General features: G+C 39.5%; 1 protein-coding gene across 2 annotated transcripts in view; it reads left to right on the top strand.

Moving 5' to 3' along the window:
• The first annotated feature begins 2619 nt into the window (after positions 1-2619).
• C21H21orf91 (chromosome 21 C21orf91 homolog) overlaps positions 2620-22883 on the top strand; it is a 35444-nt gene continuing 15180 nt past the window's right edge. The window contains exons 1-2 of one of the 2 annotated variants that reach the window (XM_065913669.1): positions 2620-2723; positions 3960-4093. In XM_065913669.1, the coding sequence (XP_065769741.1) occupies positions 3967-4093 (127 nt within the window). In that variant the 5' untranslated portion in view covers positions 2620-2723; positions 3960-3966. Of the gene's footprint in view, positions 2724-2964; positions 3025-3959; positions 4094-22883 lie in introns of those variants that run through there. The other variant, XM_065913668.1, reaches the window with a different exon arrangement.

Below are 22883 nucleotides of genomic sequence, written 5' to 3'. Positions count from 1 at the left end.
TGAGTTTGAGTAAATTTCGGGAGTAGGTAATGGATATGGAGACCTGGCATGCTGCAGTCCACGGGGGTCACAAAAAGTCGGACACGACTGAGAGACTGAACTGAACCAAGCTGAACTGACAATCTTTACAACTACTGGAACTCTTAGGAAAGTAATCAATTGAGTTTTATACAACTAGAGAATAGAAACTTTATTGGAAGACCTGTGACATACAATAGAAGGCTTAAGCCACTCCTTAAGAAGAGAACTAGAAATTCTTGTAACAAAAGGATAGTCTAAACACTCACAAAGTTTAATAAGCTACTAGAGTAACAGCATTCCAAAACAAAGCCCAAAACTCTTTTAAAACCTGGATATTCAAATGTACTCATTTTATAATGCCGTCATAACAAATTGACACAAATTTAATGGCTTAAAATAATATAATTTACTATCTCTAAATTCTATTGGTAAGAAGTCCAGGTACAAGGGAATTCTAACCCTCCATTTAGAACCTCACAAGGCTAAAATCAAGACATCAGACAGGTATTGAACATCCAAATCCATCCAGTTTTTTAGCTGAATTCAGTTCCCTGAAGTTTTAGGACTGAAGTCCCATTTCCTAGTTGGCTGTCTGCTGGGGTCCAGTCTTTTTTTTTTTTTAATGTCTTTAATTTCTGCCATACAACAATGTGAATCAGCCATAAATATACATTTATTCCTCTCCTGCTTGAGCCTCCCTCCCATCCCCATCCCACCCTGCATCCCACTCCCCTAGGTCATCACAGAGCACAGGGCTGAATGGATGAACAAATTGTGGAATATTATTCAGCAACAAAAAGGAACTCCTATTAGAAAACAGCACCATGAATCTCAGAAATATGCTGAATAAGGCAATCACAAAAGAATACACACCATTTATTTTCACATATGTAAAGTTCTAGAGTAGGCAAACCATATCTTTAGAGATATAAATTAGATCAGATGGGGGAGGTGGTTTGAGAAGGGGCACAGAGAATTTCAAAGTTGTGGAAATGTTCTATATCTTGATTGGGGTGGTGGACATGCTATTGTATACATTTGGCAAAACCCATCGACTGTACTTTTAAAATGGGAAAGTTCTATTTCTGTAAGTTAAACCCCGAAGTGTAGACTTTTAAAAATAATTTAAAAATAAAAAACAAGGTAAAAGTTTTAAGGAGAGGTAGACAGGCAAAATGCTACAGAAAGAGAGAGAACACTGAGAAATGAAAATAACTTCGATACAAGAAAATCGTTACTGAGTTTAGAAAACATTTGATTGAAAAAAATGAGTAGAACCCAAGATGTAAGACATTTCAGTCATATTTCCATAAAATGTGAAATTCAAATAGGTAACACAAAGACTTTTCTATTTCAATCTGTTGTTGTTCAGTCAGCTAAGTTATGGCTCACTCACTTCAGAACCCACGGACTTCAGCCCACTGGGCTCCTCCGTCCATGGGATTTCCCAGGCAAGAACACCAGAGTAGGTTGCCAGGGATCCAACCCAGGGATCCAGCCCGCCGCTGCTGCATAGGCAGGCAGATTCTTTACCACTGAACCACCTGGGAGGCCCTTCTGTTTCTATTAGTGCTTCTCAAATTCTCAGAGGTGTACAGTAACCACCTCTGGGTTTTGTGAAAAGCAGGTTCAGATTCAGGATGTCTTGGGTGAGACTTTATATTCTACGCTTCTAACAAGATCAGTCAGTTCAGTTGCTCAGTCATGTCTGACTCTGCGACTCCATGGACTGCAGCATGCCCGGCTTCCCTGTCCATCACCAACTCTCAGAGCTTGCTCAAGCTCATGTTCATCCAGTCGGTGATGTCATCCAACCATCTCTTGTTTGCAGTCCCCTTCTCCTCCTTCTAACAAGATACCAGGCCAATAATGCTGACTCACCTTCTATACTTCAAGTAGCAAAAACACTGATCACTTTTCTGGGGCACTGATGGTTTACATTAAGTGCTAGTTTGGTCTAGAAGTTCCCAAGTTCTACGGAATCCATTCCTACCACCAGTCACCTGGAGACTGACAACCTAGTCCCGTCTCTGTAAACAATAGAGGTGTTTATGATGTTCTGGAAAATAACAGCTAACTCCCGTGATCAAGTCCCCACCTCTGATTCTAACCAATAGATAATCTGGGTTAGTCATTTTTAGGAGGCAAAATAAGAACTCTTCTGGTTTCTCTTTTCTAAGCTGTTGTGAGTCTTACAATAGAAAATGTAAGTCAAAGTGTTACATGAATCATAACAGCAAGCAAAGTGGGCAAAAGAGATCTTGAGTACCTCCGTTTTTTAAAGGGGCGGAACCTAAAATAAGAGGTGGGGCTCCGGGATTATCCTCGTGGGCGTGTTAGGAATGCGCCATATTACAGGGGAGGGGCGCCCCATTTCTACAACAATCTTAAAAAAATAAAGCTTCTGCATTTGAAATTACCCCTAAATGAGGAAAACTTGAAACACAAACTTTTCTCAAATTAAACTCGTCAACCAGCACCTAACTCAAAGTTCAGCGATACTATTTTGCCTCGGTCCGGCGAGTTCACCCGAAGTCCTCCCCGCGTTATCTGGCCGTGTCCCCCGGCCTCGTCACTTTGCGGCCCACGCGGCCCCCGCCCGGAGGCAGTAGTTTCCCTACGCTAAAGGGGGAGGTGATAACGGACTCCTCTATCTACTTGCCTCGAGGAGGGGCGTGTGAGGAGCCACCTTCCACCAAACGGTGAGAGACCCGGGCCAGGAGACGCGGGGTCAGGAGGAAATCCGAGCCGAGGCCGCGGCGTCGGTGCAGCCGGGGAGCTGCGGGGGTTGGCGGCCGGCGACCGAGCGCGCGGCCTCGCCCTCCGCGCCGCCCCGCCGTTCTCCCCTCAGAGCCTCGGAAGGATGGCACCGGCGGGAGGGGGCGGGCCCCCGGGAGGGGGCGGGGCCGCGCGGGCTGGCTGCTCGGCTGCGGCCGGAAACAATAGTGAGGAGCCCGAGCCGCGCGCATCGGCGGCGGCTGTGGCGGCGCGCGAACCCGGACGGTAAAGCTCCCGCTCCCCCAGCCCGCGCCCTGGTCCCCGACCCCGCGGTCCCGCCGCCTTAGCCCTCAGCCCCGCGGCCCCCGTCTCTATTGCGCGCGGGATACCCCGACGGACAGTCGGGGAGAAGGACGCGGCACCCTGAGGGGCGGGCGCGCGCCCCCAAACGCCGGAGGCCGGGCGGGAACCAGGCTCCCCGAAGCGCTGAGTCCGGACGGACCGGCTGCTGGAGCTCTCGAACGCCTTCTGCCGGGGTGGGAGGAAGCCCCGGGGCGAGGGGACGCGACGCTCCCGCCGGCTGGTCTCTCTGGGACCCCCCTGCCCCGGCCGGGCTTGGCCATCCCGGCTCCTCCGGCCGTGCCCGAGCCGCTCCGCTGAGCCGCTGCCCGACCTCCCGTGAGGATGCCAGGGACGCGGCCGAACCCCCGCCCTAGTGTTCACTTTTTCCACGTGCATTTTGCCCGCCGCGGACCTGGAATAGCACACCTCGCTACGCCGAGCTAGCGAGACGCATCTAAGGTTCCCACAGTGAAGTAAGGAGAGCGGTGTCCCGAGCGCCTCGCTCGTCCTCCCTTCAACAGCGTTAAGTAGGTTGACAGACCCCGGTAGCTGAACAGGCCGCGCCGCTAAGCTCTTTCTGCGCCTGGTCGGGGATGGAAGCGGTCTAGAATACCCGAAAATTGCTCTTCATCAGTTCCTCTCAACTAAATACAACACAGGACCAAAAAAGGCGCCTGGGCATAGTGTGACTTGCGGCTGGACTTTTAAGTTTTACTAGCTTTGTGTCCTTGCACAGTAAAAGTATTAGTGTGGCGATGCTTGTTTCGAGAGGCTGTTGCCTTAGATAAACTGAAAAGCATCCTTCTCTTTCCTAGAAGTTCCTACTATTGCCGTGATGACAAGTTCTTGAAATTGTGTAACTTTCTGTTTCTTAATAGGGGCACTATGAACGAAGAGGAGCAGTTTGTAAGCATTGATTTGAATGATGACAACATCTGCAGTGTTTGTAAACTGGGAACAGACAAAGAAACACTCTCCTTCTGCCACGTTTGTTTTGAGCTAAATATTGACGGTAAGGACACAGGATAGATTCATTTTATGCCGTGAACTTTACAGAACTACTTCATGCTCAACTCTGGTTATAAGGTAAAACTAAAGTTTCTTGAATGATTGTAAATTGTGTCAAGTGGAAATCTGTTAAAGATAAGGGTTTCTGGAAATGAAACTGAAGATAGCACAGCTATGAATTTAAGAGAAACTTGTTTTTTGGGGTTTTTTTTTTTTTTGACTCCCACAGTATTAACTCAGTTTTACTAATATAAAAATGAAAAACGAGTATTAACTGCTAAACTTTTCTTTTTGAGAGCTTATTGGGTTTTCAGATTTTAACAGATCTGTGTGTTTTGTTTTGTTTTAATATTTAAGAACTAACATAACTAAACATTTACATTGATAGGCAAATGTAATTTTGTTGTTTTGGCCATACCATGCTAGTACATAATTGAGGTGAGCTATAATTTTTTCTCCAGTGCTCTTATTATCTGAAACACATTTTAAAATTTTTAGATAACTTGTCAGTGGTCACACACACCTTTAATAATTTTTAAACTAAAAAGGCTTTTAAAATTTCTCAGTAGTATCTCTAACAGTACACAAATGAGTTCTCCAAATACTTTTTTTTTTAATCTCTATTAAAGTATTTAGGTTGATGCACAGCTAATGTGTCTGTGGGTATCAGTAGTTTGCCCCCAGGAAACATGTGGGATATGTTTCCTTAATCTTGATGTTACCTTGATAAATTCTGATTTTTTAAAATATTTATGCCACACAAAAAAAGATCTTAATATTCTGATGATAAGTTTGCCTGCCATTTGAATTTTGAATTGTAACATACCAGTAGAGAGATTTTGTTAGACCTTTGGATTAATTTATAGATTAATTTCTTTACTGGTTCTGTTTATTAAGTAGGAGATAACAAATGTTCTTTCCATTTGGAAAAAAAAGGGTTATCTACCTTGAGATTCCTCTTAAGACTTCTTTTTCAGAAATTGTTGTAGGCACCAAATTAATACATTTAGATACTCTGTAGTAAAAATCAAAATTATAACTATGAATAGACTATTAAAAACATGTAGAGTTAATTACATGACATTCATTTTCCATTTAAGATACTGGTTGTGACAGTTTTGCCATTGTACTCTCAGAAGTGTAGCTGCTAAACATGATAATCTATGGAAGAACATGGATTTCCTGTGGATTGCATTAAATGCATAAAACAATATTGACCCTGTATATTCTTTTTCATTGTAAATTTTGGTTCTAGATGGACCAGAGACATTGGAAATGACTCAGCCCAAAGTTGTGTTTACGTTGAGGAAAACTGGCAATCAGGTTGTGGGCCTGTTCAGGGTGGCTCTGGTGGTGATGGCAGTCTGTTGTTTGTGCCAGGCCCTGCACTAAGCACCTTATATGGATTATGTTATTCAACTCAAAATAGCTCTGTGATGGCTACTATTATCCATTTTAAGGTTGATGGAGCCTAACTTTCAAGACCTAGAAACTGCACTTTGAAGTTGCTCAGCAATGAATGACGTTGCTCGACTATGGAAGCCTGGCATCTAGTTCTAGTATATGTCCTTTTAATTCCATTGATCTACTGTCAATGGTTATTTTAGTTGATGGGGTAATATTAGAAACCTATGTTCCTGAATCGTAATTGCTGTCCTTGATATTCGGCCAGCCAACTTTTCCTAGCCAGTGTTTCCTGCTACATTACCATTAGGGGTATTCATGCTGTGATCAGATTTTTCTGAAGAAACCTAAACTTTCATATTAGCTTTTCTAGTTTTGTTTTTTTTTTAATGCCTTTTAACTGATTCTTCATCACTGTATAGACAATATACAGATATTTCTCAGGTACCATCCTTATAAATATTTCATCTCTGATAAATCTATCTGTGTATAAGCTTGTCGTAAGCCCTACATTGTTGAAATGTACTTATCTTTAGCTTAAAAGACAAAAATCATTCTCAATTTGAATTAGAACTGTTTCTTTTTATGTTCTACATACACTCAAGGTTTTATATTTTTAAATATAAATTAAATATTAAATATTATTAAATATAATTGACATTTTTAAATGCCAGTTAAACTTTCCTAGGGAAAATTACTTTAGAATTAAATTTTCTTCTCGACTTATCTGAAGTCAATTCCTAAGTCTCACAAATATAATACATTTCATATTTAACACAATGATGAGCTTCTGCATTATAGCCATTTTAATATGAGATTATTTTTTTAATCTTAGGGGAAAAGAAGGGAAATGAGAACCCTGAATGCCACAAAATTTCAATTTTTATATCAGTATACAGGTTTTTTAAAAGTCAATGAAAAAAAAAGGTGAAACAAGTTATATTCTTTGTTTATGTCAGTAAACCTTTTAAAATGTTTTTGAACATTTTTGTCCCCTACCAAATTCTAAGCACAGTACCAATCAATAAATGTTAGATAAGTAAGTGGGACTTTAAAAAGTAGGGCATTTAACTTTCCTACTTTTGGTATAACCTTTCTGTAGTGTGGTTATGTTGCCCTCATTTGGTTTCTTAGCTTTCTAACTGCCAAGTTTGCTCTAAAGCCTTCTATTCTTCTTTCACCTAAGAGGCTAGTTAAAAATTTTCTTAGAATTTTTTGAGTCCACAGATTCATAGTAAACAAAAATATTAATATCTTACACCTTCTGGATTGTAGCTTATGTCAGATCAAAACTAGCCTAATGTTGCTTGCATAAAATCAAAATTAAGCTTATCATATTTTTTAAACTGTGGGCATACATATATTTATAAAATGAAAATGAAAGAAGAAAGAAAAAAATTAAATCTTGTAGGAAAGATTTCATATTCTGAGCATGGCTCTAAGTTGCCTTTTTTCTGTGTCTTTGCAGTACTTACAAAGAAATGAGTACCTACATTTTTATATACTTTCAAACCAGAGGTGATATACTTCAAGAACCTAAAAAATACACTTTAAGGAAATTGATTTGGCCAAGGGGTGGGGAGGGACACATAATTCACCATTGGAATTACTTGTCTACTTCTAGGAGTAAGAGAAAGATGCATAAACTTCTTAATATTTATGACCTGTCCTTGGCGCCAAGACACTATAAACATTTTATGCATGTATAATCAAATACACTAACGTGCATCATAGTTCATGGTACTCAAATTTTTCTAAAGTTCTTTACTGACTACCATTCCCTAGGCTATTAAGGCTGGGAAGAAGGTAGCCCAGGGTAGTCAGGAGCCAGTCATGAAACTCAGCTGTAATATAGCACAGTCAGAAATGAAACTAAAGGTGGCAGGGTGGGGGAGAGCCAGGGCTACAGTCTGTTACTTCATAGTATCAGTTTTCATTTTGTGCCAAAATACTGTGCGAATAATTAGTATTTTTGTGTATGAATGTGTTAGTCATTCAGTCGTGTCTGACTCTGTACAACCCCATGGACTAACCCGCCGGGCTCCTCTGTCTCTGGGATTCTCCAGGCAAGAATACTGGAGTGGGTGGGTAGCCATTCCCTTCTCCAGGTGTTCATCCTGACCAAGAATCGAACCCAGGTCTCCTGCATTGCAGGCAGCTTTTTTTACTGTCCGAGCCTCCAGGGAAACCCTTGGTATTTTTACCTTCCTCCTCTAATAATTGCCTTCCTTTTTATTTAGTGAAGAGGAGCTTTTTGTAAGACAGAGATCAATTCCTCTTATGCCAAAGTTTTCAGTGTGAGTTGATCTTGCTAGTTGATTAAGTAAGCATTTCATATAATTACTAGTCCATCCTAGACTGTAAAATCTATCTCAGACTTCATTCTCCCCTAATTGGTTGAACCTTCTGGGAGCTTTTTTAGAAACAGACCCAAATTCAGATCCTTAATAATCTTCCCAGCAAGAAGTCTGTAGATGTTTTCTCTTAGTTAAGGCACTGGTGAACCCAGTGCTCACTTTTAATCTCATTTTTCCTTGATTCTCTGAGTCTTTGACCAAAACGTTGTTCCCATGGCCAGTAGTCAGGGAGCAGATTGAATCTCATATTAAATCCCTGATTTAGCTTGGAAGTCAGGACTGATTATTAACCACTCAGAGCCTGTCAACAGCTCTTCCCTTTGTCTTGTTGCTAACACGTCAGCATCTTTCCACTTGAGTAAAGGCCCACCACTTTACTTGTGATAGGGAGGCTGTATGTTGCTAACTCCATCTGGCATTAACCTCTTTCTCTTGCTTTTCATAATGACAGACATCATGCCTTTCTATTAGCTAAAAGAGCGCTTTTAAATATAAAGCCTGATGTGACTTTTGAATTTAGCTTAGCTGTCTTTATACTTAGAAGTACAGATGAAGAATTAATTTTTTAACTGCCTTTTAATGTCACTTTAAATTTGAACACTTAAAATGGCTCTAGCAGTAAAACCTCTTTATTTGGACAGGAGTTAGGAAGGGTGGAAATGAAATTGTAGGTTTAATTGGTGATAACTGTATAGAATATTTTTTTAAAAAGATAAAGCTAGGCTAGCCACATCTTGTAAGCTAACAAGCCATATCTGAGAAGCCAGGTTCCAGATTCTTTTCCCTGTCCTAATTTTATGATGGCCTCGTTTTAGTTACTCCCAACTTTTTCTCTCTTTAACTTCAAACTTTCTAATTTTAAAGTTTAGGATGAACTTAAAATTGAGATCATAAACGAATTTTGGTTAGAAAGATATACCCATTAGAAATTAGGTCTGGCTGTATGTAACAGAAAATCCAAATAATAATGATGAAATAATATGGGATGGATATTTACATATCTCGTAGTAAAAGAAGTTGATTCTGGAGTCTGTGTGGTAGCACCATGATCAGAAAGACTCAAGCTGCTTCTGTTTTACTAATCCACTTTCTTTAACACATATTTGCCATCACCAGTCGTCTCATGAACCAGGATGGCTGCTGGAACTCCAGCCATTGCTTCCTTATTCTCGGACAGAATAGAAGGGGCATCTGACAAAAGGTACATGGTAGCCGTCTCTCCTGAATCTATAAAGGAGCTTTTCCTAAAGTCCTCCTTAACAATTTGTTACACGTTTCACTGCCCTTTCAAGAGAAGCTGCTCCAAATAAAATCAGTATTTTACAAAGAAAGGGACAAAAGATGTTGAGTGTCCACCTAACAAGATCAGCAACAGAGAGGCCTTTCTAGTAATTGAAGGTTACCATGTTGAAAGCAAACTATTTGAGCTACAACTAAGACCAACAAGTAAAGGTCCCGTGATTCTTCTAACCCAGGAGTTTGAAATGGAATGGATTTTTACAAAGGAAGCCTTGTATTCTGAGGACAGGCATACAGCCAGATCTCATGTGAACTTGTTGCAAAAAAGCTATGAGAATTTTCAAATTTCTGACCCATCTTCAGGACATAAAATGTAATGGTTAATACTACTGCTCATTATACATATGTTAGATACTATAAACTTACCCTGCTTTCTCTCAGCCTCTCTTCTTGATAGACTAACATGGTAATTCCTCACACCTTTCCAGTTCAGTTCAGTTGCTCAGTCATGTCTGACTCTTTGTGAGCCCACGGACCACAGCACGCCAGGCTTCCTTGTCTATCCCCAACTCCCGGAGTTTACTCAAACTCATGTCCATTGAGTCAGTGATGCCATCCAACCATGTCATCCTCTGTCGTCCCCTTCTTCTGCCTTCAATCTTTCCCAGCATCCGGGTCTTTTCAAATGAGTCAGCTCTTCGCATCAAGTGCCAAAAGTATTGGGAGTTTGAGCATCAGTCCTTCCAATGAATATTCAGGACTGATTCCCTTTAGGGTGGACTGGTTGGATCTCCTTGCAGTCCAAAAGACTCCCAAGAGTCTTCTCCAACACCACAGTCCAAAAGCATCGATGCTTCAGCGCTCAGCTTTCTTTATAGTCCAACCCTCACATCCATACATGACTACTGGAAAAATCATAGTCTTGACTAGACAGACCTTTGTTGACAAAGTAATATCTTTGCCTTTTAATATGCTGTCTAGGTTGGTAATAACTTTTCTCCCAAGGAGTAAGCATCTTTTAATTTCATGGCCAATCACCATCAGCAGTGATTTTGGAGCCCAAAAAAGTAAAGCCTGTCACTGTTTCCATTGTTTCCCCATCTATTTGCCTTGAAGTGATGAGACCAGATGCCATGATCTTAGTTTTCTGAGTGTTGTATTTTAAGCCAACTTTTTCACTCTCCTCTTTCACTTTCACCAAGAGGCTCTTTAGTTGTTCTTTGCTTTCTGCCATAAGAGTGGTGTCATCTGTGTATCTGAGGTTATTGATATTTCTCGCAGCAATTTTGATTCCAGCTTGTGCTTCATCCAACCCTCCGTTTCTCATGATGTACTCTGCATATAAGTTAAATAAGCAGGATGACAATATGCAGCCTTGACGGATTCCTTTCCCTATTTGGAATCAGTCTGTTTTTCCATATCCAGTTCTAACTGTTGCTTACTGACCTGCATACAGGTTTCTCAAGAGGCAGGCCAACTGGCCTGGTATTCCCATCTCTTTCAGAATTTTTCAGTTTGTTGGTTCACACAGTCAAAGGCTTTGGCATGGTCAATAAAGCAGAAATAGATATTTTTCTGGATTTCTCTTGCTTTTTCGATGATCCAGCAGATGTTGGCAATTTGATCTCTGGTTCCTCTGCCTTTTCTAAAACCAGCTTGAACATCTGGAAATTCTCAGTTCACGTACTGTTGAAGCCTGGCTTGGAGAATTTTGAGCATTACTTTACTAGCGTGTGAGATGAGTGCAATTGTGCAGTCATTTGACTATTCTTTGGCATTGCCTTTCTTTGGGATTGGAATGAAAACTGATCTTTTCCAGTCCTGTGGCCACTTCTGAATTTTCCAAATTTGCTAACATATTGAGTGCAGCACTTTCACAGCATCATCATTTAGCATTTGAAATAGTTCAACTGGAATTCCATCACTTCCACTAGCTTTGTTCATAGTGATGCTTCCTAAGACCCACTTGACCTCACATTCCAGGATGTCTGGCTCTAGGTGAGTGATCACACCATTGTGATTATCCGGGTTGTGAAGATCTTTTTTGTATAGTTCTTCTGTGTATTCTTGCCACCTCTTCTTAATATCTTCTGCTTCTGTTAGGTCCATACCATTTCTGTCCTTTATTGAGCCCATCTCTGCATGAAATGTTCCCTTGGTGTCTAATTTTCTTTCACCTTTCCAGGGAAGATTGCTTTTCTACAGCTGGGTACATCTGCCACTGCTCTCCTTCTGCTCCATGTGGGCCCTGGACTCAGACCTGGCCTTGAATCTTGACTCTGCCACTTACTAGTTGGATTTTCTTGGCAAGATATCTAAGTTCATTGTGTCATACTGGTTCTCATATTTTGTACTTTCATTTCTTAATCTTGAAATTATTGTGCCAGAATCTAATTCAGAAGGCTGAACTCCAGTTGTTGCCATTTGTTCCAAGAATACTTGGCTATATAAGCAGTGGTGCTCAGATTGGTTTGGTCCTGATGCTCAGAATGAAGCTGCAGAGTTTTTCTCCCCACCTGTAAACTACACATCTGTATATGCAGCTAATGTGTAGACATCCTCACTTGTGAAGTATAAGTACTTCACACTGCATGTCTAAAGGTAAAGTATTATCCTATACTACATATTTTTCTTTTTAAAATGAATGAATAAATAAATAAGCAAATTCCCCCTCCATCCCTACAACAAAAAATGTTGGGGTTGGAAGTAAACTATGGAAAAGGTGAACAGATACATGCCTGGCTGAAATACTTGAGAGGTGGTACCACAGCAAGAACCTGCCTGCCCTAATTTTTTAAAAGTTATTAATACTTCTCAAAGCAGCCTTCCCTGCCCCCCAGCAGCACTGTCAGCCCCATGTGCTTTTCCTGCTAGTAGCACCCTTTTCTTCATGGCACTTGCTTTAATTTGTTGCTGTAACTATTGGTTTACTTCTTTGTTTGTTTGTGCTCACCCTCCTCCATTTCTAGCTCCATAAGGACTTGGGTTTGAGCCTCCTTTATTTACTAGTATATAATTAGCAGTAGCACGAGGATTGGCCAGAAGTTATGAATGAGTATTTGAAATATTTGATTGATGAGTGAATTAACCTAAAGGAGACTGTAGAGGACTGTCTTTTTTTTTTTTTTTTTCTGTTTTTCCCTTAATCTTGCCCACAGTGAAACTCTTCTCCTATTTTTCTGCCCTTCCACAGAATTGCCTGAGATCTTTCTAGAGTCTCCTAAAAGCTTTGTGAGTCTTACTAATAGAACTTTGTATTATATTCAAAAGAAAAATGTAGCAAATAATATTAACAGTGATATCTGGTTCTTTTTTTTTGCAATCAGGAGGATAGAAAACAGTATTTTTTCTCTACAGAGCAAGAAGTCTGAAACAGGACTGTGCTTAGAGAGGGAATTTCTACATTCATTTACATGCTGCAACTCTATTATTCCGAACACCTCAGCAGAGTGGTGTTTGCTCATGATGATGACCCCTTCATCATCATGATGTTTGATGTTTGATGACCTGGAGTGCTTGTTAAGTCTGTGATAAAAGTATACTCTTTAAATCAGTGATTTAAAGTTGAATACAAAGAAACAGTATACTACCCAGCGTATCTTATTAATAGAAACATCATGATTATAAATAAAGCATTTGTTACAATAGATAAAAATGACGTTCTGATTCAAATTCATAATTCATTTCCACCCAGTGTTGGCAGAGATGAAAAGAAATGTTTTATGAGTTGCCCAGAAACAAATTAAATCTAGATTGGAAATCTTTTAATTGTTAGCTCAGAATTATCTATTCTCAGTAAAGGGATACACTTTTCATTATTGAAATAATTTTATAATAACTGTTACTAGAAAGCTGATAAAGAGAAATCAGCTGCCCAGAAATAAAGGGGAATTTTTCTGTTGCATACAAAATAATACTGCCTGTGAAAAAAGAAAACAAAGATAAATTTCTCTACTCAGGAAGAAATGAAATAATCACTCTCTAGTTGGGAGAAGCTAGTCCAGCTGTCAAATACTTAAGGGATTTACACTTTTAGGTAAGTGATTTATCTAAATAATAGGTATTTATCAGCTATTCTGTGTTTCACATGCATTATTTCATTCTTAATACAGCTATATGAGATATAGGTGCTAGGTTATCCCAGTTTGATAAATGAGGGAGGTAAGGAGAGAATCTGGGAAGCTAATCTAGAATCACACAGCTTGGAAGTCCAAACCTGACCCCAAAAGTCCAAGTGCCTAAATCATTTCTGCTTCCAATGAAAATTACATGAACTCTTAAGAAATCTCAGAGATACTGGGTAACTTCTAGGCAAAATTACAGATGAATTACACAATGTGAATGGTTAGGCAAGGAACAAAATTTGGGTTCCGAGAAGTGCTTGCTTTTTAAAAGCTGTTTCTACTTGTGATGCTGTTTAATTAATACACATTTGGTGGAATATCCAAAAGTAGACCTTTTTCATGACCTAAGAGAGTAGGATGATACAGTCTCCATATAGGTTGTAATCTAAATAGTCTATCAAGAAAATGTAGATTCAATCATCAGAGAAGAGGGAAGGACTGGGAAGAAGAGACACACACAAGACAGTCTTGCTGCCCAGAAGACACAAGGAGGCTGAGCTGCAGACTGACATTTGCTGCAGAATCATACAGGTGTCGGCTCGTCAGGAGGCAGTGTTCTGGCACTGCTGTCCATCCTTCCAGCCGTTCAGGTAACAGAGGCTCACATACTTAGTCTGATTCATCTTCCTCTCAAGAGAGAATAGGTTCTGAGTAAGTGGAGGCAGACAGTACAAACTGAAGTGAAATTATCAGCACCAATCCTGGAATTGCACGCTATCTCCCTTTTGTTCATCTAGGAATACTTCCTAGAAAGAGAAGAAGCAGGTGGTAAGACAGCATAACTATATAGCACTTTAGATGTTCAAAGGTACTTTTGCAGCATCTTAAATTTAATTTCTACCTTATAAAGAATAGTAACACTAATTGTGAATTTCAAATAAGGTGTTAACATGGAAAATGTAACAAGTAATTGAAATCCAAGTGGCTAAGTAACATTGCAAAATTATCAAAATGTTGTCACAGTTCTAGTCAGAATGAATTTAAATCATTCTAATCCAGTTTGGCACACCATCTATTAGGATTTTGATAAGGGGAATAAGCCCATTAAACACCGAGCCTTGGATTTATAGTTTGTAATAAGGGAAAACAGTGTCTGTTTACAAATAATTTTAAACTAGTATATCTATTTCAGTTAGCTTTTTGGCATTACTGTCTCAACTATATAACAGCAAGGCAAAACAATGGTTTGTGGCACCCATGAAAATCTGAATCTTAGAGTCAGAGCTATGTTCATAGAGATTTTTATACACATTCACTAGTAAATATTAATTAGGCAACTGCTTTGTGCCAGCAATTGTTTGGTAGCTAAGGATAATACAACAGTTAACAAGAATAAATTATATGGTATATTAGAAGGCAATATAGAGTCATTTGCCTTTTATGAAGAATAAATTCAATCACTGGTATACTTTTCCATGTATTACCTTATTTAAAGTTTACATTTAGTGTTCATTTCCTACATAAAATGAGGATTAAAATTAATAGTAAAAGTGCCTTCCAACCACCAGAGTGCAATTCAAATACACTTAAATGACATCTTCAATATCTAAAACTCACGATAACTGGTGAAATAATATCTGCCATGAATTTAGCAAATGATAATTGCTAGTCTGTTGTGAAAACAGAGTTCACACATAGTGGAAGTCTGGTGGTATTAAGGTATCCTTCATAACCTTGACCATGTTACTTTGATTCATTGGAATAATTTCAGTATGTCAGCAATCAAGTTCAGTTCATTGTCAGTCAACATTTTGGCTGTATTTATACTACAAAGTAGAACAAATACAATATAATAATTCTTATATAATGTATAAGACAGTTCTTCAGAAAACCTAGTTTTTTATTACCAGTGTATTTACTAACCAAATGAAATAGCAGTCATAAGTATCTGAGGAAAGAAATTAAAATATCACAATTCTCAGTCAAGACTAATTAAAGCATAATTTAATTTCATGTTTCTTACACCCTGTCTCTCTTTTCTGCCACCCACTCTTCATTTATTCTTGCCTTCATTTGTTTTATCGTACACTGACACATCTTGCATAGTTACAGTTATCTTCTCCGTAACCTGACAGAGTGACCAAAAAGGTGATTAGAATGGCAGAAATGCTCCTGTCTCCCATATTTATAAGAAAATCAAGGGAAAAAGCATTCCTCTCTGTCCCTTAAAGCTATAGTTCTCGCAAGAGCAGTGTCCATTCAGTGTCTCCTCTGTCCCTCCTCCCCACTTCCTCTTCAATGCCCCTGTAATTGGCCTCCTCTTTTGCTTTCACCAGTGACTTCCTAGTTGTCAACACAATAAATAGTTTCAAGTCCTTACCATTTTCAAAATCTGACATTTAACATTTCCCTGTTTTTTCAAACACTCAGCTTCCTGGGTTCTCTGTTAAAATAGCTCTGGCCTCTTATTTCTGCCCTCTTTTCTTCTTCTTTAGTTCATTACCTATTGCAGATCCCTGAAATACCACTGTTTCATTGAATGCTGTCCTTGTTTTTCTTTTCTTCTCATATTTCACTATCTGTTTCTTTCACTGCATGAGCTTCAGGTATACCTTTGTAAGCTAATGGAACTCCATAAACATATCATAGGCCTATTTTCTTTTAAATGCCAGACCTATATATCCAACCACCTTCTGGGCCTCTCCACTTAGATATTCTACAGGTGTCTTAAATGTTAAAAGACATTTGCTCCTTGGCAAAAAAGCAATGACAGACTTAGAAAAGCAGAGACATTACTTTGCCTACAAAGGTCCATATAGTCAAAGCTGTGGTTTTTCCAGTAGTCATGTATGGATGTGAGAGTTGGACTATAAAGACAGCTCAGTGCCGAAGAATTGATGCTTTTGAACTGTAGTGTTGGAGAAGATTCTTGACAATCCCTTGTTGAGCAAGGGGATCAAACCAGTCAATCCTAAAAGAAATCAACCCTGAATATTCATTGGAAGGACTGATAAAGCTAAAGCTCCAATGCTTTGGCTTCCTGATGTGAAGAGCCAACTCATTGGTAAAGACCCTGATGCTGGAAAAGACTGAGGGCAGGTAGAGAAGGGGGCGACAGAGGATGAGATGGTTGGATGGCATCACTGACTCAATGATGTTTGAGTTTGAGCAAATTCTGGAAGGACAGGGAAGCCTGGCATGTTGCAGTCCATGGGATAGCAAAGTGTCGGACACGACCAGGTGACTGAACAGCAACACAGGAATCTTGAATTTAAGTTTCCCAGACTAAATTTATCTCCTTACTTCCATATACACATGGCGTTTTTATTTCTTTCATCTTTGGTTCACATGGAATTCCAGGTCCAATACCCCAGAGTTTGTGTTTCAATACAGTTGAGTCTCTCAATCTACAGTTGAGTCTAGGAATTTGCACTTTAATGGGAATCCCAGCTGACTCCTACGCAGGTGGTCCCAGGACCAAACTTTGAAAAACTTCCCTGCGAATGAATGGTTCCAGTTTCTTCAGGGCTTTCCATATAAAGTTGTGCAGTTGAGGTGATGTGTTGTGGCTGACCTAAGCTCTGCATTTCAAGCTGTATGCCTTTATTGCTTCTTATAGTACCACCTCAAGACCCACTTAGTCAGATTTATAGACTTGATCTCCCTTCCCCATCACTACCCCACACCCCTAGTTCTCTAGGTATCACCAGAAGGGTCTTTAAAGTGCTAATCTGATATACCATTAATTTTCTTAGAACTCCTCACTGATTCCTTACCATTTTCTTCTGGTTAGACTGTTAACTCCCTAACATGACACATGAGACATTTCATGACCAGGTATCTGCTTAACTGGCTACCTTCATTACCTCTTCAAAGGCACTCTACAAGCCAAGCATCCATGCCCACTGTCTCTCCCTTCCTCTAGTTTCCTCCATTTCTTTCTCACTTCCATACTTTATTTAGTTTCCTGTGTCTTAAACGCCATTGACTTTGGCTTCCTCCTAGTATGCAACTGCCTAACGTTTATTGATATTAAATAGAGATGATAAATTACACTGTTGCCAGTGTTCACAGGGTCACTTCAAGGATCACAAAAAGATAATAAGTGTAGGAGCTCTTTGGTAAATATATCAGCAGCATGTGGTGTAGCTGTTATTTAAATTGAAAGGCAGAAGTGTTTTATTTTCATCTCATCTGAAAAGATGAAAGTCTCCTGAAACAATCATTCTGACTCATTTATGTATTGAGTTTGTGTTGTTCATTTGTGTTGAGTTGTGTTGTTCACTCATTTGTGGTGTTCATTTGAACAACTCTTCCATTGCCAAAATAATTCAGTGTTTTATGCACACTGAAGTTTGACTTTATCCTCGGTTTTGGCTGCACTGGGTCTTAGTTGCTTCATGCAAACTCTTAGTTTGCAACATGTGGGATCTAGTTTCCTGACGGGGTAGAACCTGGGCTCCCTGCATTGGGAGTGCAGAGTCTTAGCTCCTGGCCCACTGAGGAAGTCCCTCGAGTTTACCTTTTTATGATTTGGTTTTCTTTATGATTTGGTTTTCAGTAGATTTTTCTGCTCTAGCCACCGTAATTTCCCTCATGTATCAGCTGCCCTGGTGGCTCAGTGGTAAAAGAATCTGCCTGCCAAGCAGAAGACATGGGTTCAGTCCCTGGGAAAACCCCCTGGAGGAAGAAACCACAACCCATTCCAGTATTCTTGCCTGGGAAATGCCCTGGGCAGAGGAGCCTAGCCGGCTCCTGTGCATAGTGTCACAAAGACTTGGACAAGCAATTAGACAGCAGCAACCACAGCAGCTGCCCAGCTAGTCCTTTCCCCAGTTTCTTTCAACAGTACGGATTGTGTTCACACGTCAGTGTCTTTTTCCCTCAGTGCCTTTCAAGTCTTTGGGTCTCCAACAAGGATTTCCAGATAAAACTATGCAGTGGTTATAATCTGACTTCGGAGGAGAGGAATCTTTGATTTGAAGGTTACCCTTTGCTAGAAACATTGTTAGCCTAAGGAAATTTTCAACCTTAAAAATATTCAGAATATTGGGATATTTTAGGACTATGTATCTTTTATCATTCCAGTATTATAATTTTTTTGTTTTACTTAGTTCATTGGAACATATAGTATATAACTTAAAACCTAATTTGTCTTGCACTAAGACACCCTGTTTTCTTTCCCAAACCAAAATATTTCTTTGTAGGCTTTTTAAAAAATGTTTTAAATTTTCACTATTTAAATGATGAAAGATTTTCTTTCTCTCATTGAAATGAAATTTCTCTCTTTTCATCTCTTTTTATTTTCATTAAAAAAGCAAACTATTACAGAAAAATCAAAATACAGGAAGCAAAAAGAATTTTAAGATTCATAATCCCACATATCTACCAATAATATTAATATTTTTGATGTGTTTTATAAATTATTTTCTGCAGTACAGTATCCATGTATACGTGGTAAGTTGTGTTTAAAAATGAAATCAGGCTATGTATACCATTTATAACTGGTCTTTTAATTTAATATATCAGAAACATCTTTTTCATATAAATGGATGAAAAAGGTTGCACTGCATTGGACTGTAATTTTTATAACTTTGTTTCATCATGGAACAATTTTACTGGACACTAGCTCTCCAGACCCTTTCTGCAAATCAAAGTTCCTTTTACTCTAGAAATGCTGTGATTCAATTGTAGTATGTAGTCACAATCTTTCTTTTTTAGCATGTTTCAGTATGATTCATCAATTATTGCCTTTTTGAAAAATCTTTAGTTTTTTTAATCAAATGGTTGGTGAGTTGTAGTGATTGCTTCCCATCAGTTTTGATTTTTACCATTTACTACCTATAGTAGTAATTGAATTATAAATGACTTCAAATTCACTTGCTAGTAAATCTCTATTAGATGCTGCTGTAAAGCATTATGTAAGGAATAGTCAGCTAGAACTTCAGGAACAGTGATTCAGATACATGCGAAGAAGTTGAGATACAAAACATGTTTTATAAATAGCTGCAGGACAGCTTTTATTTTGTTTTTCTTATTTGTAAGAAAATAAATCAGGCAAAACCTTAACTAGGCGGAGGGAAGTTCAGGAGGCAGAGGGCAGTTCAGGAGACAAAGGGCAGTAATGTGCTAGAAAAGCAATTTTAGCTTTTTATATTCTGTGCTACTGTGAGCTTAGTATCCTAAAGATGGATAACTTCCATTCGTATTCTTTTTCCAAATACCCTTGTACTTCATCAGTTATCTATGGACAAGCTACCCTGTCCAATTTGGTAACCTAGCCACAATGTAGTGATTTAAATTTAAGTTAACTAAAGTCAAAATTAAAACCCTAGTTCCTTGGTCATGCTCTCTGCATTTCACATGCTTGGTAGCCACATAAGGTTAGTGGCTATGGTATTGTATATAGCACAGGATGAGAACACGTCCACTATCACAGAGAGTTCTATTGGACCTTTCTCGTTAAAATAGGTAATTAAATTTGAGAGCAGAATTGAGTGTAGATTGTTATTTTTTGTACCCAGTTAGTAATAAACAGTTGTTATGTAGGTGTGTTTCTCCAGTTTCCCAACTGTTATGATGAAAAAGTAAAATTCACTGAGAAAGGTTTTCTTTTTGATAAATTATTTGCAGTTTATACATCCATCATTACAAGAATTCAGTTCTGCTATGGCTTCCTTGGTTATTTGAGGTTGAGGTTTATCTTTTAACATCAACCTTCTGAACTCTTTGCTGATTGAAATTTGCCCTTATAATTCGTTTATTGCATAAATCTGCTTTGACTAACTGCTTAATCCTTCTCTCCACACACACAAAAACCTTTGGCATAAACATCTCCTAAACTGAAATACGCAGTCCACAGACCACCTGTTGGTATATCTTTCTTTAAGGCAATGATTCTCAAAATTTGGAAAAGCAAGTTGCTGAGCCCATCTGTGTATTGGCTTAGTACAGTTTCCAATAATTCCATCTGTTTCCAATGCAGAGATAAGCAATTCCCTATTCCTTTGAACAGTATGTTGGGTATTTGAACATGACAGACTCTTAAGTGATGTTAGGGGGAGGGGACTGGAGCACTGTTCACCACAGAGCCCACTGAGGCACAGAGGACAACTGATACAATTTTCCCTGTTTCGGATTTATGGAAGTAGGTGCCCCAAGTATCCATCCTCATCTTCCCACCTTCAGGCTAATTTGCCTTTTGCTAGTAAGAGTGTAGACAGTCTGAGCGTTCTCCCACTGCATGCCTGTGACTGGCAGTAGATCTAAAGGTGATCACTCTTCTTGAATCATGGCTTGGCTGCTGCTTGATCATCAAATGCAGAGGAGCCTGGTCACCTGGGGTGTCCAGCCATTACTGGGACAGCCATTACCTACACAGAAGCAATCCAGACCTGCGTCATTACAGTCTCGGTGTAGTGTGAGAGTCACTAACCAGCATGGCTGTGCTGGATAAGTCACAAGTACCTGCACACTCCCAAAGGGAAAGATAAGGACTGTTGAAGAGCACTTGCCCAGTTTTCAGGCAGTAGCTGCTTCTCATTACTAGCCATTTGCTGTCAGATCTTCTGATTATGTTTTTAAGGGAAACCAAGAAATCAAAAACTGTAAGTGAATCAAAATTTTTTTAAAAAACATTTATAGGCTAAGCAGAACTTGCTACAGTATGGATCCAGACTTCAGGCTGTGGGCATGCCACCTCTACTTCCAGAAAAGTGAAAAGTGTTAGTCACTCAGTCATATCTGACTCTTTGCGACCCCATGGACTGTAGCCCGCCAGGTTCCTCTGTCCATGGAATTCTCCAGACAAGAATACTGGAGTGGGTAGCCATTCCCTTTTCCAGGGAGTCTTCCTGACCCAGGGATCAAACCTGGGTCTCCTGCATTGCAGGCAGATTCTTTACCATCTGAGCCATCAGGGAAGCCCCAACTTTTCCTCTATTCCTTTTTTCAGAAATGGGAACCTGGTCCTCAGAAACAAAGGCATAACAGCTCCTTCCTTTCCTTCTTAATTCAATAGAGTTTAGCTCTTTGCTCCCATCTTTACAATTAACACTTACTGAAAAAGTGGAAACAGTGACAGACTTTATTTTCTTGGGCTCCACAATCACTACGGACAGTGACTGCCACCGTGAATTAAAGACACTTGCTCCTTGGAAGAAAAGCTATGACCAACCTAGACAGCGTATTAATAACATGAGACATCACTCTGCTGACAAAGGTCTATATAGTCAAAGCCATGATTTTTCCAGTAGTCCTGTATGGATGTGAGAGTTGAACCATAAAGAGAGCTGAGCGCTGAAGAATTGATGCTTTCGAATTGTGGTGCTGGAGAAGACTCTCAAGAGTCCCTTGGGCTGCAAAGAGATCAAACCAGTCAGTCGTAAAGGGAAAGCAGTCCTGAATATTCATTTGAAGAATGAAGCTCCAATCCTTTGGCCACCTGATGTGAAGAGCTGACTCACTGGAAAAGACCTTGATGCTGGAAAAGGTTTGAGGGCAAGAGGAGAGATGGTTGGATGGCATCATTGACTCAGGGGACATGAGTTTGAGCACAGAGATAGTGAAGGACAAGGAAGCCTGGCATGCTGCAGTTCATGGGGTCGCAGATATTCCAACACGACTAAACAACAAAGATGTACGTAAACTTGGCTTAATGTGGGCAACACATAAACATGTAGGTGCTTGTTCTCCATTCCTAGCAACCAGGATAAGATCATCATAAAAAGAAAACACCTTAACTCTTGGAAAATTCTTTATGCTGGGCAAATGTGAGCCTCCATAAAAAAAAATTCTGAAGCAGTACTGTGAATTGTTGCACAAATGTTGGTTATGTCTGGAGGCAGTGTGCTTAAAATTTCTTCACAGCCTGTTAACCTGAAACTTGACATAAATAAATAATCTTGCCTTACTTTAAAATTAAGAAAGAACACACAAACCCACCATTCGGAAAACCAGTACTGCCAGCTCTCTAATTTTTTTTTTTTTTTTTTTTTGGTTGTAGTAAAAGTTGAAATGCTTACTCCCTTAGAGCTTTCCAGTCCCCTGCTGATATAACAGGTATTACAGCTTTGCATCCAACAGTTGGTTGTATTATATTTGCTCAACCTATGGAATATCAAAGTATATGAAGCCAGTCCTGTGACTGAGGAGTGAAATATAGCAGTCACATTCAGAAGGAAGACTAATTGACAGAGAGTAAATATGCATATGGCAGTCAGATGATATGATTCGAGAACCTGTGAAAATAAGAAGGGATGTAACATCAGTGTAGTTGGCTGAGAGATGGCACTGTTTGATAGGACCAGCTGGGGAACCAGCAGGAAAAGATTGCTTTGCTTATCTAATTACCACCAAATCATAAATAAGATCTTCAAGAGGCTAAAAGGGAAAAGCAGAAGGTGATGGGACATGTCGTAGAACTTAAGTGTTTGGGGTTCTGTGGCTGTTATTTAGTGCCATTTGGAGTATCATCTTGTGAGAGGACAAACTGTTACTACAATAAGCATATTAAATATATGCATGGAAACATCTTTATTTTAAAAGGGTGACAATGATAGGCAAACGAGAAGATCTACATTTGAGTGACTTTTGCCCTTTTATGACTTTAACCAAGTTTTCTTAAAGCAAATTGATCCTAGAAAGGAATTTAAAGAACAGAAATGGGGATAGCATAGCAGATGGGTTAGTGGGAGGGTTTTCAAAGTATGTGAGAATGGTATAACAAAAT

This window comes from Muntiacus reevesi, chromosome 21 (assembly GCF_963930625.1).
Source record: "Muntiacus reevesi chromosome 21, mMunRee1.1, whole genome shotgun sequence".
NCBI classification, from domain to species: Eukaryota; Metazoa; Chordata; class Mammalia; order Artiodactyla; family Cervidae; genus Muntiacus; species Muntiacus reevesi.
Note: the sequence above shows the minus strand (reverse complement) of the source record. Positions and strands in the feature narration are given on the sequence as shown.